Here is a 15,317-nt window from a genome sequence, read left to right as displayed (position 1 = left end):
AAACATTCTCTTAAAAACTACAATTCAAATTTCAGACATTGAGCATTGATATGAGACTGTTTTCTAATATATGATTGCTTTTTAAATGTTTTCTGTCCACGATCCAGTTCAAATTTTGCGTTTAGTCTTATTGTCTGTTCAGAACAATTCCTCAGCGTCTTTGTCTCTCATGATACTGACAGTTTTGAAGAGTAGAGACAGACAACTATTTTATGGAACACTCCTCCATTTGGGTTTGTTTGATGTTCCCTCATGACCGGAATCAAGCTGAGTGTTTTTGAAAGAAACACTCATAAACATTGTACCAAAGGCATGTGATAATGCCTCTTCCCACGTTTGTAATGCTAACTTGGATCATTTGACTAAGGTAGTGTTTGTCTGATTTATCCACTGCAAAAGTAGCTCTTTATTCCTTGTAATTAATAATCCATGAAGAGGTTCTGTAAGACTGCATAAATACCCTGTTTCTCAACAAGTGTTAACCCAGGAACATCACATCATGGTTTAAATAAAATCACATAAAACTTGATCTTATTTGCTAGGTGCACATACCTGTAATCCCAGCAGCTCAGGAGGCTGAGGCAGGAGAATCAAGAGTCGAAAGCCAGCCTCAGCAACAGCAAGGTGCTAGGCAACTCAGTGAGGGCCTGTCTCTAAATAAAATACAAAAAAGTAGGGCTGGTGACGTGGCTCAGTGTTTGAGTGCCTGAGTTCAATCCCCAGTACCCGAACCCCCAACCCCCTCCCCGCCCCCCCCCCCAAAAAAAACAAAAAACTTGATCTCCCTTGAATCTCTGTATCTGAAACTTCTCCCTCTGGCCGGTGGGCTGTCTTCTTGGCTGCATGTCATGAACATTCTCTTTCCAGACTGGCCTCTTCTGAAATGTATTCTCCATAAATCTCAGCAGGGGGAGTTTGTTTTTGCTTCCCCTGCAGGAGTATTTCCTCTACTAACAGCACTGTTCGTGTCAAATAAAGGTCTCAGCGGTCAGTGAGTTTTAGTTCTTCACTCCATGAGCTCCATACCCAGGCTTAGATTTAAATTCAACCCCAGGACGTCTTTTTTATTCATTTATTTTTTTATTTATTTGTATGTGGTGCTGAGGATGGAACCCAGTGCCTCACACCGGCTAGGCAGGCGCTCCACCACTGAGCCACAGCTCAGCCCGTAACCCCGGGACATCTTATTGCTCTGTGGTCTATCCAGCGTGGAATTCATGTCTTCCCTGTTGATGATACTGCCCTTTCCCAGTCTCTCAAGTTTGAACCCGGAACGATTCATGACGCTCTCTTCCCTTCCTGTGTATGGTCCCTTGCCAGAAGCCTTGTGTGGTGGGAGCACCTTTCTCACACGCCCCTTCCTCTCCCTGCCAAGCAGCTCTGAGTGCCGTGCACTGCCCTGCTCCTCACAGTGCATCCTAGCGAGAGGCAGGAGTTCCTCACTGGCGACTCTGCTTGCTTGGTCACTGTTGGCCAGACCCCCCTGTGGAGGTAGGAATCTGCCTTTGTCATTAGCACTTGTGGAGAAATAGTTGAGACCTTGTCCATTTCCTGTTACTCCTCAAGTCTCACCCTTAGCTGATCATCCACTGATGACTCCTGCCTGAATCAGTTTTACAGTTGCCAAACAATGGTTGTCTAATTCGCTGTGTATCCATCTTTCCACATAACCATGATTTGAACTTTCTGAGGGTGTGAAATGTAAATATTATGACTAACTTTCATGTGTGGTTTATAGGACAGAGTATTTTAGCTAGGAATTTAACTTATGACTCTAAATGTTTTACCTGTGTAAGTGTGCGTATGTGAAAGTTTTGCTCTGTATGCATGAATATTGTGAAATAAGTATTTGGCTCTCATTTCTAATGATGAACTAATGTGTTAGGGAGTTTATTCCTTTGTGTTTTCAACATGACCTGGAAGGTGAATGAAGTGTTCAGGATCTAGGCATCCTGTGAATACAGACATGTTAAACAGGCACACCCAGTACAGGTGTGAACCCTTGATGCTCATTTAGGGTGAAAGCAGCTTCAGAAAATTCAGCAGCATCTTTCAGCGGAGGTGGGGACTGTGAGCTTATCCGTAAAGTTCTAACACAATGAGATAAAAGTCTTTTGTACTTAAGTTCTCACTCAGAGACATGCACTAGCGGAGACTTACCATGTTTGTCGATGACACCTCCAGTGATGAACGTCAGCGGTATTGCACTAGATCCTCCCTTTTTACTTTACTCGCAGGTCCAACTCGCCGGAACAAGTTTACAGGCTGCTGCTCAGTCTCTAAGTGTACAGGTAAGCCGGGACATGGGATTATGGGTCAAATTTTTCATTTATTTTTTTCCCGAATTTTCTACAATGAGTACATAATAATTTTATAGTAGGAAACAAGTATCACTATTTATTATTTATCTATTTTATTGTTTTTTCTATATTTTTATTACTGAATCTCATAAAGGTCCAAATGATAATTATTACTATTAATGATAATCAATTTTATATTCTACTATACATGAATCAAAGGTAGCCAAGAACAATCTACCTTCAAAGTTTTGTATGTAAGTTCAATAAAATGTTTCTGAGTTACACACTGTATATATATTCAAACACTAAGCCATATAATCTCTTAAATGCCCTTTTGTTTCCAAAGGTCTTTTTATTTTCATTTTTCATGTCTGAGGAAAACATAGTGCAGGGGAAAGAGTCCTGGACCAAGAATTGTGAGGTCTTAGGTTTGAACTGTGTGACCTTTTAGCAAGTCACTTCACTTGATGGGGCCTAGTTTTTCTTATCTTCATCTGAGTGTGGACGTTTATAAGATTGCCAGAGTTCTAAGAATTCTAAGAATTGTAACTAAACCTGCTTATAGACACTGGTGGATAGATAGGCAAAATTTTAAAACAAAACTTAAACCTTGCAACTTTGCCTGTGTGAACATGTGGTATATGGCAGTGTGCAGAGTTCAAGTGTTACGCATCACTCCATAACGTTCCAGTCACCCTGCTGCGTTTTTTCATTATCGTGTTTAGGTAACTAGCGGTCAAGAGGTAGAAACAGTATTCTGGTAGATTGATTTCAGTGTTGCTAATGACTAAAGACCTTGGGTTGAACATTCCATGAAGCCCAGTGGAATATGGGCCTTGTAACACATGGAAACAAGGAAAGAAAAGAAAAGGAGATAATGCAATCTTCCTTTCTGAGGGAGAAGAGGTGGAAAATTGCCTTGGTTGCTATGGTAAACTTTCATCCCTTAGAGAGATGTTGGCAAACAGGCTGTATCTCCAGTGCAGAATGTTTACAGTCCTGCACTGTAATTATCTTTCAATGACTGGCAGAATTAATCAGAGCTTTTATGTTAATTAGCCTTGCCGCAGTCCCCAAAACAGGTGGTGGGAAATATGCAAATCTATGCAGAATTTTAATGCTCTGCATAACTAGTTTTAATCACCATGAAATTTCCTCTCTGTGCCCCTTTCAGGAGTGTGTTCTCTTTCTTGACTGCAGCATTTCCCCTCAAGCTTGAGGAAGTTGCTGGATTTACAGGTAGTTTAAAGTAGTACAGGAGAGACCCTCTGGGTCAGACATTGAGCCCCCAGGATGGCCTATGAAGAAGCTCCAGACTGGCGAGTCTGGGTCAAGATGTTGGTGTGGAGGGCCTGACACGAAAACAGACTGAGGACTTGAGATTGTGAAAATTCTGTTGATAAGTGGATTAATTTTTTTTCTTTATAAAATTTATAATTGCAACTTTGCTGGCACTAGAATAAAAACAAAAACATTCACAAATCCAGGAAGGTATAGGCTAACGAAAAAGAAAAAGAAACTAGAAAATTCATGATCAAATAGCCCATATTTTAAGTAATTCCTAAAATATGGAGTTACTAGTACATTTCTTTTAATCAACTGTTTGAAATCTTTCTTTTCCTGTCCCTCCCACTTCAGTCTAAATCTAATGAAGAGTCAGGGGATTCTCAGCAGCCAAGCCAGCCTTCCCCCCAGCCTTCAGTGCAGGCGGCCATCCCCCAGACCCAACTCATGCTCGCTGGAGGACAGATAACGGGGGTAAGTTTCCACTAAGAACATTTTAATAAACTTCCCGTGTCACAAGTGCCGTTGGCTGACATCTGATTAGCACTGTTTACTGGAGCGGGCAGCAACACGGCACTGTTGTGTCTAAGGAGCTCCCTGTGCTGCAGACGGCTCTGAAAAAGGACTTACCTTTATCGTAGGTTTTCAGGATTTCTTTTGTTACAATTGCAGATTCTCTGGAATAAACTGAGGAGTTTCTAAACCTATTTTTCAGGTGTTACTTCATCATGAGATGGAGTTGTGTTGAGACAATTTATTATATTGGCTAAAAGGCAGTTGTCAGTAAAGAATTACGACATCACTACAAGATAGAACTTAAAGAGTGGATTAGTACCAACAAAAGGAAACATCTTCTCCTAGGTGACTGAGTCATGTTCTAAATACGTGGTCCCATACCAGGCTCTGCAGCAGCATACTGCCTGGGCTGACTACTTCATTTCCCTGAACCTCAGTTTTCCTTCTGTAAAATGGAGATGTCTGTAAAACCTATTTCAGTACTGTTATAAGGATTAGAGATAATATAGGTAAAGCTCATAAGACATTGTTGGCACATAGCATTCAATAAATGTCGTTTATTTTTACTATTAACAAATGGCCTATGTGACCACATTAAATTTCTAACTGTCTTTGCTTTAAGACATCATTCATATCACATCAACCCTCTAAATAAATATATGCATGCACCTATCTTGAAGGGTATTTAGTGTTTGAATAGTTTCATTTTTGATTCGTATGGGGTTTTCTGTTTTATTTATTTCTTTTTCTTTTTTTTGTATTGGGGATTGAGCCACTGAACTCCACCCAGACCTTCCCTCCCACCCTAGGCCCCCCCCCCCTTTATTTTTTTCTTAATTGTGTAACAGGGCCTTGCTAAGTTACCCAGGCTAGCCTCAAACTTGTTACTCTCCTGCCTCAGCCTCTGGAGTTGCTAGGATTACAGGCTTGTACCACCATGCTCAGCTTGATTCTTGTTTATAATGCACAGATTGTGATAGACACTTTTAGAAGGAGGGTTGTGCCTTTAAGTGACTATTAATGCACTTCAGATTATTACATGATTCCTTTGTTTTTATTAGAAATGTTACTAAAATGGAGGTTCTATACACTTGTGACTTGGATTTAAGCTTATTTTTTAAATAAGTTGCATTATGAAAGCAAGTGTAAATCTGCTCTAAATACATTTCCCGTTTTACCATATATGGCCTTTTGGTGACTGGTGTCTACAACAATAAGAGGCACTTGGGATTCCAGGTTCTTGTTTCTGGAGTTTCTGTTAAACCTGAGCTTTAAGATTCATTTGCATGTAAAGAGAGTCACTGTCACCACCTATTTCACAGAGATAATATGTTGGAAGGGGATGTAAAGTTGCAGAGATTCAGTGCTTTCAACACAGAAAAGATCGTGTGAGGGAGGGGCTTGTAGGGAGATTGGGGAGAAGCAAATGGCCTCATAGTCTTTAATAGCATCTTAGGACATAATGGGAATGTTGGAATATGGTGGGATTTGTGCTAAAGGGAGGCAGCTGGGCCTTATCAGTTCTTTTCCTGGTAGTATCCAGCATCCTTGTTCCTCATTCATCTGACTAATCACTTGCTGTTCTGTTGGGTGTAAATTTCTTTTCATATCCTGTCAGCATTAATTCTTTTTTTCTTGCTTGCTTACTAGTTAATTACTTTCTTGCCTGAACCCTGGGGCCCTGGACAAGCTTGAATGATTAAGTCCAGAGTGAGGACTACTTTTTAATTCAAATGTCCTGCTAGTGATGGTAGTTTAATCACGAATGAGCATTCTAGCTACCATGCTGACTGAGTTGGGTAGCTAGGCCAGACGCCCTTGAGTCCCCTATTTCAGAGCAGTTGGCTTGCACGAGAGGCCAGCTTCTTCAGCCCGCGCCGTCTGCTCTGGTTCACACAGCTCACCTTGACACCGGCCCAGCAGCAGCTGCTGCTGCAGCAGGCCCAGGCCCAGGCCCAGCTGCTGGCTGCCGCCGTGCAGCAGCACTCTGCCAGCCAGCAGCACAGTGCGGCTGGCGCCACCATCTCCGCCTCCGCTGCCACGCCCATGACGCAGATTCCGCTGTCTCAGCCTATCCAGATCGCGCAGGTGAGTGAGGAGCTGGTGCGGCTCTTAGTTAATGTTCACGTAACTTTCTGATAGTTAAGAGGTCCTTCCTCACCACTGAGTTTGAAATCACGTATGTGTTTTCTTATTTGAGCTGGTGTTACAAACGCAGAGCTGATTATTGGAATAACTGACTGTTTATATAAGCGATGATCTTGAATACCCAGCTGGTGAATTTCCGAGGCAGGGGATTACTGCGTTTATCTTAATTAGCTAATCGCAGCAGGCGTGGTTCTTCACGTGCTGGCAGTGAACAGGCCACCATGCATGAGAGACAGCATGGCATCTCTGCTCTGCGGCGATGAGCACTGTGGAGAACCACATCACCATGTTGTTTGGCTTCAGTTTCCTCATTTTAGGGATATAAAAGAAGGAATTATTTAAGAGGCATAGACAGTAGGACCAAGGAGGAAAATAAATCCTTTGTCTCACAAAGAGGAAAAAGGTGAATTTTCTTTCAGTGAGTAAAATATATGAAGATCTATGAGTTTAATTCTGGACCATTGCCTTTATCCCCCAGGGAAGATTCAACAGTGGACTTAAGTGGACTTAAGTTTGACTAGATGTTTAAATGATGATGTCACGCTGACTTTTACTACTCTTGTGTGCAGTCTGTATCAAGATAGCGTTCACTTTTGCCCACTTCCTTCATCACCAAGCATTGTGTGTCTGGGCAAGGCCGTATCTGAAAGCAGTCTGATAGCCATAAGATGCCAGGACCAGCCAAGGCTGTCCTTATGCTGTGGACCAGAGTTTTGTAGGGATAACTGTTTTTCTCTTTTTAGTAACTTAAACCTGATTTTTCAGTTGAGTTGGATAAACTTTAGGTGTCAAATTTCATGAATCATTGATCTTAGTTTATTGATGGAAATTCAGGCATAACACTCAATTTTTACTTAACAAGAAAAAAATGAGTCAAATGTTTAAAAGCTCTTTTGTCACAACATGGGAGTTTAAAAATCCTTCTTGACCTCTGTATGTTGAAAAATGGAACTGTAACCATTTGTGCAGAGAGGATTTTAAATAATTTGAAAATTAGGCTTAGCACAGATGGTGACTCTATACCCACACATATAGTAAGGTCTTGCAGGAGTCCCGGGTTTCTTCACATGCTGTGCAAATCACACCTAGCACACACTGTTGGAACCTGAGAGAGTGCTGGATATTGACTCTTCTTTATGTGGACGTGTCAGAAGTCATCAGCTGGGAACCTTATGATTAAGAGAACTTTATTTTAGAATTTCCAATCCATGTCTGAATTCTGATTTTCCAGGATCTTCAACAGCTGCAACAGCTGCAACAGCAGAATCTCAACCTGCAACAGTTTGTGTTGGTTCATCCGACCACCAACTTGCAACCAGCGCAGTTCATCATCTCACAGACGCCCCAGGGCCAGCAGGGTGAGCTCCTCCGTAGGCCTGAGTAGCAGACCAAGGCTGTCCACTTAGTCTGACACACACATTGACTGGCATTTTCACACTACAGCTGGCCATTAGGACAGCACTTTTCATGAATCTGGATTTTAAACTATGAATATGCATGTTCAGGAAAACTTTTTTTTGTCGTATGTACCACATTATTGAAGGGTGCTCTTCCCTGTGGACATTTCATCACTAAGAGGAACCAAGACTTTGGCCAGATGTCTGAATGAAACCACTCAGCGTACTGAGCACAAATTGGATAAATTCCTTTTGTAATTTATCATGGGACTGTGTTCAGTCTATAGACTGAGCTTTGAAAGTATATCCCTCTAACAGCCACTTGGTTTCCTTTAAAGTTTAAAACAGAGAGAGTGCTGTATTCGATACTGTACCAATTTTGTGAATTGTAAAAGAACAATTTTGAGTTGGGCACAGTGGTGCACACCTGCAGTTCCAGCTGCTGGAACCTGAGGCAGGAGCACTGCAGTTTGCGGCCAGCCTGGGCAACTTAGCAAGACCCTGTCTCAAGATAATTTTTTCTTTTTTTAAAGACTGGAGATGTAGCTCAGCAGTAAAGCACTTGCCTAATAGGCACAAGACCCTGGGTTCACTGCTCAGTACTAAAATTTAAAAATATATCTATATATGTAGTAAATACTGTTGTATAATTACTATATCAAACAATAATAAAGTTCAGTCATGTTTCTGAGGACTGGTTCATGTTATCAGTGTAGAAAGCATCAGGGTATCAAGAGCTCAGCCCAGAAACATTTGTGCATCTCTGCCGATTTTTAAAAATATTTTAATTGTACATATTTATGGAGTACAGTGTGATAACTGGTGCAGTATACAATGTGTAATGAAGAAATAATTATATGTATTTATGTGGTACAGTGTGATATTTCTATACATATATATAGTACGTGCTCATCAAGTATCAATTCTTCATTATTCCTGGAGTGTTTGGTTTGGTTTTGCTTTTTTTCTTCTTGGTCATTTATTCCAAAGTCATTTTTTGTGTAAATACCTATTTTAGTATATGTTCAGAATTATCAGAGGGTAAGTCAGTTTTTACTTTCAAAGAACTCTCAATCTAGTGGAAGAGAAACAGACCTGTTATGGAGTGTGCACAGTCCTATGTGCACAGAACACTGTGGGAACTGAGCAGAGACCCCTGTTCCTTTGTTCCCATAGCAGCCTTCAGAGACGGGATAATGCGTACACAGGATTACAAAGAGAGAATGAACAACAGCATTTGCAAAGCTCAAAGACATGGAGGGAAAATTTATACACTGTGGTTCAAAAACTATTAAGTAATGCCTTAAAATGCAAGATTAAGTTGCATGTGGGAATAATAATGAAGTTTAAGACCCGAAAAATTAAGAGGTACCAACCTGATCATTAAAGAAGTTAACATGGTGTCCAGGAGCTTGACCTTAAATCTAACTGTTTAATCCTTCCCAGGGTTCCATTTTCTGTGAGTCACTTGAAGAATTAGAAAAGTAGATTTCTGAGCCTGACACCCAGAATTTTAACTAGCACTTTGGGGAGTGTAATGGGAATGGTCCACTGCCTTCCAATAAAGAAAATCTTCTGTAGGCTATACAAAACTACAAGAAGGCTTAAGCAAAAAGGTGGCATGTCCTACTTTGTATTAAAACAAACTCATGCTGAAACTTGGGGAAGGTAAATTAGAACGGGTAAGAACAGAGTAATACTGGTTAGGAGAACATTGCGATGGTCCTATGAGGTCCAATGAGGGCTGAACTATGTGTAGGGTAAAGAGAAGAAGATTTGGTGGATAGACAGATGGGGAAGAGCATGTAGGTAGTTGTTGGGTTTTTGGAAACTTGTAGGATTGATGGCTCATAAAGAGAAAATGCATGTGTAGTAATGGAAGAACATTGGTGAATCAACACTCTAGATTTGGGAACATAGAATCAGAAGAGACTTTGATTTCAGAGATCGGAACTAGTGAAGAGTGGCAGTCACAATGGAAGGGAATTCCAAGAGGGAAGGAGGAACAATCTGGAGTAGAAAGCCTTGGAAGGTCAAGACCGATGTGTACACATTAGGCTTGGAAAATGTCGAAGCCTTGGGATTGAATGAGAGTGTCTTCCATTACTCTTTGCAAAGCCAAGACCTCTATCTTTGCTCTCTCTTACATCTGGGACTACCTTTTACTTATTTAAAAGAATAAAGCTCACATTAATATAGTTGGAATAACAAATGAGTATTCATTTTCTTATTTTGTATTTGCAAAGGTATCTGTGTTCTTAACCTCTTCCCTCCCAACCGTAGTAAGAGTGGGAAGTAGTGGAGACAGTGGAATGCTGATTGGCGCTAGAGCCAGTGACCTGGGGCACGTCCCCTCCCCTTTCTGGAGTTTGATGTTCTGGAGTTTGCTTTTCAGCTTGCCCTTTAAATGGGTTGGTTACATAAAATGTTTGACCTGTGTCAGGAAAATCCTTGTAACACAGTAGGGAAGAGCAGAGACTCCAGAGGCACTCTGCCGCTTTCTGAACCTGGGCTCTGCCTCACTGCCTGTGTGCCTCGGGTTCTCCCTGGCCACGTGAGGGTACTGTCCGTGTGCTCCCCCAGGGTTGCAGAGGGCTGGTGAATAAGTACATCGAGGCGCGTTTCTAAAGGAGCTTCATAGGTGGAAACCTCTTGGTGTGTGCTGCCATGTCATCTCATTTGGTAGCTGATAACAGAATGAAATGTGCTCCTTGAACAGTGAAGACCAACTTGAAAGCAACCTGGGTCAGAGTGTGCCGCTGCTGCTGCTGCGTCCTGGTCATCCCCAGGACTGCTCAGCAGTGCGAAGGAGCAGAACAGGGAGGGGTAGGACTTCCCTGGAGTAGAATCCTCAGCACTGGGAAGAGTAAACATCTCAACAGCTCTTCTTTTAACTGCTAGTGTTGAGCCGGGTAGATTTAGTTGTTGGAATTTTAATAATAAATCTTTCCAGCATGAGATTAGCCTGAAATATCCATTTCTTCTGTTTTTTTCCTTTCATTTATTAATCCAGAACTTTTGAAATATAGTTCATACTTTTGGCAATATTGCTATTATATAACTAACTGTGTAAGATTTAATTTCTAGCAAGGGAGTGAAATCTAAGCCATTTTCCAGAATTATTTTTATTATTATTTTTTCTTTTTCTTAGGAAAATTCTTATTGATATATTTCCACACTTGAGTTACAATTTATTGGAGGATTTTCTGTTTGTTTTTTGGTGCTAAGAACTGAACCCAGGGGTGCTTGACCACCAAACTATATCCCCAAGCCTTTTTTATTTTTTATTTTGAGACAATGCCTTACTAAGTTGCTGAGGCTGACTTCAAACTTGGGGCTTTACTGCCTCAGCCTCCCAAGTCACTGGGATTACAGGTGCAAGCACCAGACCAGGCATCTTGGAAATCTCAGCTCGCAACCTTTCCATTGCATCTTTTGCTCTCTCCGTTTATTCTGAAAACATCAAAGAAATGTTCCTGTTGGGAAACTGTTGTGTGTTTGTGTTTCATTTGTTTGAGTCTGAGAGGTTTAGGGAGGTGGCAGGGGTTGATCCTTAGGTAAACTTCTATGGACCCCTACAGCATTTTTATCTGTGCTCATTTTGGGGAAAAGAGTCTATGGTTTGAATTTATTCATAGAATATGCTACTATAAGCCAAAATGAATCATTTGGGGTTGTAGTTTATGATTGAATAGGAATCATTTTGAAAATATATTCTTTTGTGAATAAGTAACAAAAATCAAAATTCATTGCCAGACTTTAAAGACACTTGTATGTTTAAATACCTAAGTTTAATGATAGGACCTGATTTCTGACCTTTATGCCTTCTTATGTTTTATTTATCATCACTGTTTTTAAAAAAATATTCTTGTGTCTTTATTCTTTTCAAAATAATTTTATTTAACAGGTTGTCTTTAATCATGCAGTTTTCTTTCTTTCTCTAGAGTACCGTACAGGTTTCTTAAAACAGTAAAATGTGACATTATGTTTAATTTGCTCAACAATTAATTGAATACTCAGCAACTGGGGAGACTGAGGCAGGAGGATGGCAAGTTTGAGGCCAGCCTGGGCAACTTAGCAAGACCCTGTTTCAAAACAAAATAAAAAGTTAAAAGGCTAAGGATGTGACTCCATGGTAGAGCTCTGTGTGTTCAGTCCTCAGTACTGGAAAATTGTTGTTGTTGAGTACCTACTTCGTGTCATACAGTGCTGTACGTGTTGGGATTGTAATTCCAGGCAGGAGAGCCGTGTGTATCAGGAAGAGACAGCAGATCAGTCGAACTTGGTGAAGGTGAACCTATAGAAAGGCAGGTGGTCTGAAAAGGCCTCTCTGGAGAAGTGTACTCTGAGTTGGGAACTACATGTGAGGGGGAGTCTGCCACACCTAGGATCTGGGTGAAGAATACTCGGCAAAGGAAAATACAGAGTACGTTAGAGGGGAGCACGCTTGACCTCAGCCAGCGAGAGGCCAGTGAGAGGCAGTGAGAGGAGGCAGGAGTGGTGGGCACCCGGGGGCCCATGCTTGTACACATCCTGTTCTGATTAGACTGCAAGTCGTTGGAGTGTGTCAGGTGGGAACAGTGCAATCAGAAAGGTCACCCTTCTGCTCTAGGGATTGAGCCACAGGGGACACTTGGGAAAGCAAGGTAGGCACTTCAATTTCCCTAATTTTTTTTTTCTAAATCTGCCTTTTAAGAAAAGTTTGTGGTAATATATACTCAGTGTTACATAATCTAATCATACTTTCTTCAACAAAAGTCAGTGTTCCCTAGAAAATTCAAATCTACTTAGTATATTTATCTTATTTGTGATCTACATTGTGAAAAAAAATACCTGTCTTAATTTCTTAAATTTAAGCAGTGTTTAGGTACAGATGATAAAATCTATGGCATAATTAAGTCTCTTGGTTGTTCTGCATATTCCAACATTCAGTATATCCAAATTTAGTAGCCTAGGAAATCCTTATTAGGAAGATTCCTGTTACCTCCAACTAATCTTATCACATATATTTTTTTTAAATGACTTCCTTTGGTACCCTTTTGGGAAATTTCTACCACTGCTGTTATCACAAACTATCCTACATTAGTATTTTAGCAACACTATTATACTTAAAACTATGTACTGATATAATCCTTGAATTCAAGTATCCTGGGTTGGTTCTTTCTTTTTAAAATATTTTTAGTTGTAGATGGACATAGTATCTTTTGAGTTGGTTCTTTCTTGACAAGGTTGTGAAAGAAACAGACCCAAGACTCAAGTGCTCCCCTAAGCATCACTACAAACACATCGAGGACTCACATTTCTACTCAGGATGCATTTGTCATCCTGTAGTATTGCTGGTATTGCTTGTTTTGTTTTTTTTTTTTTTTTTTTTTTTTCTTTTGCCCGGTCTGTCTTGAACTCTGTACACACAAGATCCTGCTTCAGCCTCCCCAGTGGCTGGGACTACGAGTATATGCCATCACACCTGTCTGTCAGATAAGAGTTCACATTTCAACCTTATTATCGCCAGAAGGCAAATGTTTGCTAAAGAGAACTTAAGAGCAGTATCTTTTTCCACTTAAAGGATAGCCATGTTCTTTCATGCTGGCTGAGTCCAGCAGATGCGGGATTAAGAGGTGGAGCTCTTTTTAGAATTTCCAACTGCTTCCATTTGGAATAATTACGTTTTCATCCATTCCTTGCTAAAACAAAGAATTGGCTTATCAGAGAACTTATTCTGGATACGATAAAGGCACATCTGTGCTAATTTCTTCTTGCCCAGGTTGTATTTAACAAGGCTGAATTTTATACTAACAAGGCGAGTTTGACTATTAGGAGATTGGTTTAAAGTTTTCAGGTGACCTCCTGGTTCTCTCTCTTGCTGTGTGTTGACAGTGATGGCTAGTGTTTCCGTGTAACATGTTCGTGTTTGCCAGGTCTCCTGCAAGCGCAGAATCTTCTAACACAGCTACCTCAGCAAAGCCAAGCCAGCCTCCTGCAGTCGCAGCCCAGCATCACCCTCGCTTCCCAGGTCAGCTCTTCGTTTTTTAACATGTCGTTTTGAGAAACTTTTGGACGGTTTTTTAACTTAATAAAAATAATCCAAACAGTCTTCAAAACCTAACCAAAATTTCAAATCTGGCTTGATAAAGCAGTGCTTTCAAGTTGATGTGGTCTTTGAAAATTCTCAGAGTCCCTATTTTCTTACAGGTCATAAGGAATAACTGTGTTAGCAATAAATGAATAATGAGTAATGAATTCTGGCTATTGTATACACACACACACACACACACACACACACACACACATAGTTGGCAGATACTACCACTTGAATTAGAAACCTAATGCCTCAGTTAAAAATCTGTCATTGTCTTTAGTCCTTTCTCAGAAACTGCAGAGTTCAAATCTTTATATTTTCCTCTTATCTCAGTGCTTAAATGTTGTTTTAGCTCATTTTTACTAGTCCATATGCCCATACTAAAATCACAGGTCTTCTAGAACGCATATAGAAGTATAAGTGTAGACCTGCCTTCTTCTAACCTAGCAGTCACTTTGAACATGTATGTCTTTTTACCTCTCAGAACCTCAGTCTCCTCACCTGTAAATTAAGTGACTGAACTGGCCTACTCTAAATCCCCCTTCTAGGTCTGATTCATTGTCTAAAGTATAGAAATTAAAACTTAATACTAGCACATTGCCAGACTTGGCAGAGTTCAACATCCATTTATAGTAAGAACCTTTGCATGTTAGGACTAGAAGGTAACTTTTAAAAAGCAGCTGGGCCAGGGGTAGGGGGGGACAGTGCCGTAGGGTTGCCCTTTGCCAGGTTAAGAAAAAGAAAGAACAAACTAAGAAAAATCCCACCTTCACCATAGCTAATAACTTAAGTCTGACCACCTTCCTTGTAAGATCAGAACAAGGCAGGGTGACCACTGTTGCCACCATTTGTAGTACACTGATGATCCTAGCGGTGTAGTAAGATAAGAAAAAGAAGGGACATATAGTTCTTCTTCTATATGTTTTACTTCTTCACAAAGGAAAAAGTAAAACTATTTTAATTGATAACGTGACTATCTATATTATAAAAAAACAAAACCAACTCCTAGAATAAACAAATGAGTTTTAGCAAGTATGTAGCATGCAAAGTCAATATACAAAAGCATTTCTATTTCTGTACACTAACAATGATCATTTGGAAATTGGAATTAAGAAAAGTATTTACCACTCTTAGGGATAAACTTAACAAAATATTTTTAAGGCCTGTGAATTGAGAACTACAAAATATTGCTGAGTGAAATTAAAGTCTTACGGATCAGAGAGAAGTAACATCTATGAGTCAGAAGATATAAGTTGTTCAAATGTTGATTTTCCCCAAACGGATAATCATACCCAGCAGTCTTTTTGTAGAAATTTGCATGCTATTTCTAAAGTTTATATGAAATTGTAGAAGACATGGAACAGCCAAACAATTTTTTAAAGTAAAAACATTGAAGAATTTTCTTAGTCAAGAATTAGCATAAAGGCCAGGTGTGATGGTGCACATTTTTAATTCCAGCTACTTGGGAGACTGAGGCAGGAGGATGCAAATTGAAGGCTAGGCTCAGCAACTTAATAAGACCCTGTCTTAAAATAAAAATTAAAAGAGTTGGGGGTGTAGCTTAATAGTAAGAGTGCCCCTAGGTTTAATCCC

The 15,317-nt window shown here is 40.3% G+C and overlaps 1 protein-coding gene across 5 annotated transcripts in view; it reads left to right on the top strand.

Moving 5' to 3' along the window:
- Positions 1-15,317, top strand: part of Pou2f1 (POU class 2 homeobox 1) — a 170,340-nt gene that overhangs the window by 122,076 nt on the left and 32,947 nt on the right. For all 5 annotated transcript variants that reach the window (XM_047520076.1, XM_047520074.1, XM_047520075.1 and 2 more), the window contains 5 exons: positions 2,238-2,291; positions 3,939-4,058; positions 6,000-6,188; positions 7,480-7,606; positions 13,564-13,658. In XM_047520076.1, coding sequence (XP_047376032.1) covers positions 2,238-2,291; positions 3,939-4,058; positions 6,000-6,188; positions 7,480-7,606; positions 13,564-13,658 — 585 coding nt within the window. The remainder of the gene's footprint in view (positions 1-2,237; positions 2,292-3,938; positions 4,059-5,999; positions 6,189-7,479; positions 7,607-13,563; positions 13,659-15,317) is intronic.

The sequence above is a fragment of the Sciurus carolinensis genome, chromosome 12, assembly GCF_902686445.1.
Source record: "Sciurus carolinensis chromosome 12, mSciCar1.2, whole genome shotgun sequence".
Taxonomy (NCBI): domain Eukaryota; kingdom Metazoa; phylum Chordata; class Mammalia; order Rodentia; family Sciuridae; genus Sciurus; species Sciurus carolinensis.
This window is presented reverse-complemented; position numbering and strand designations above follow the sequence as displayed.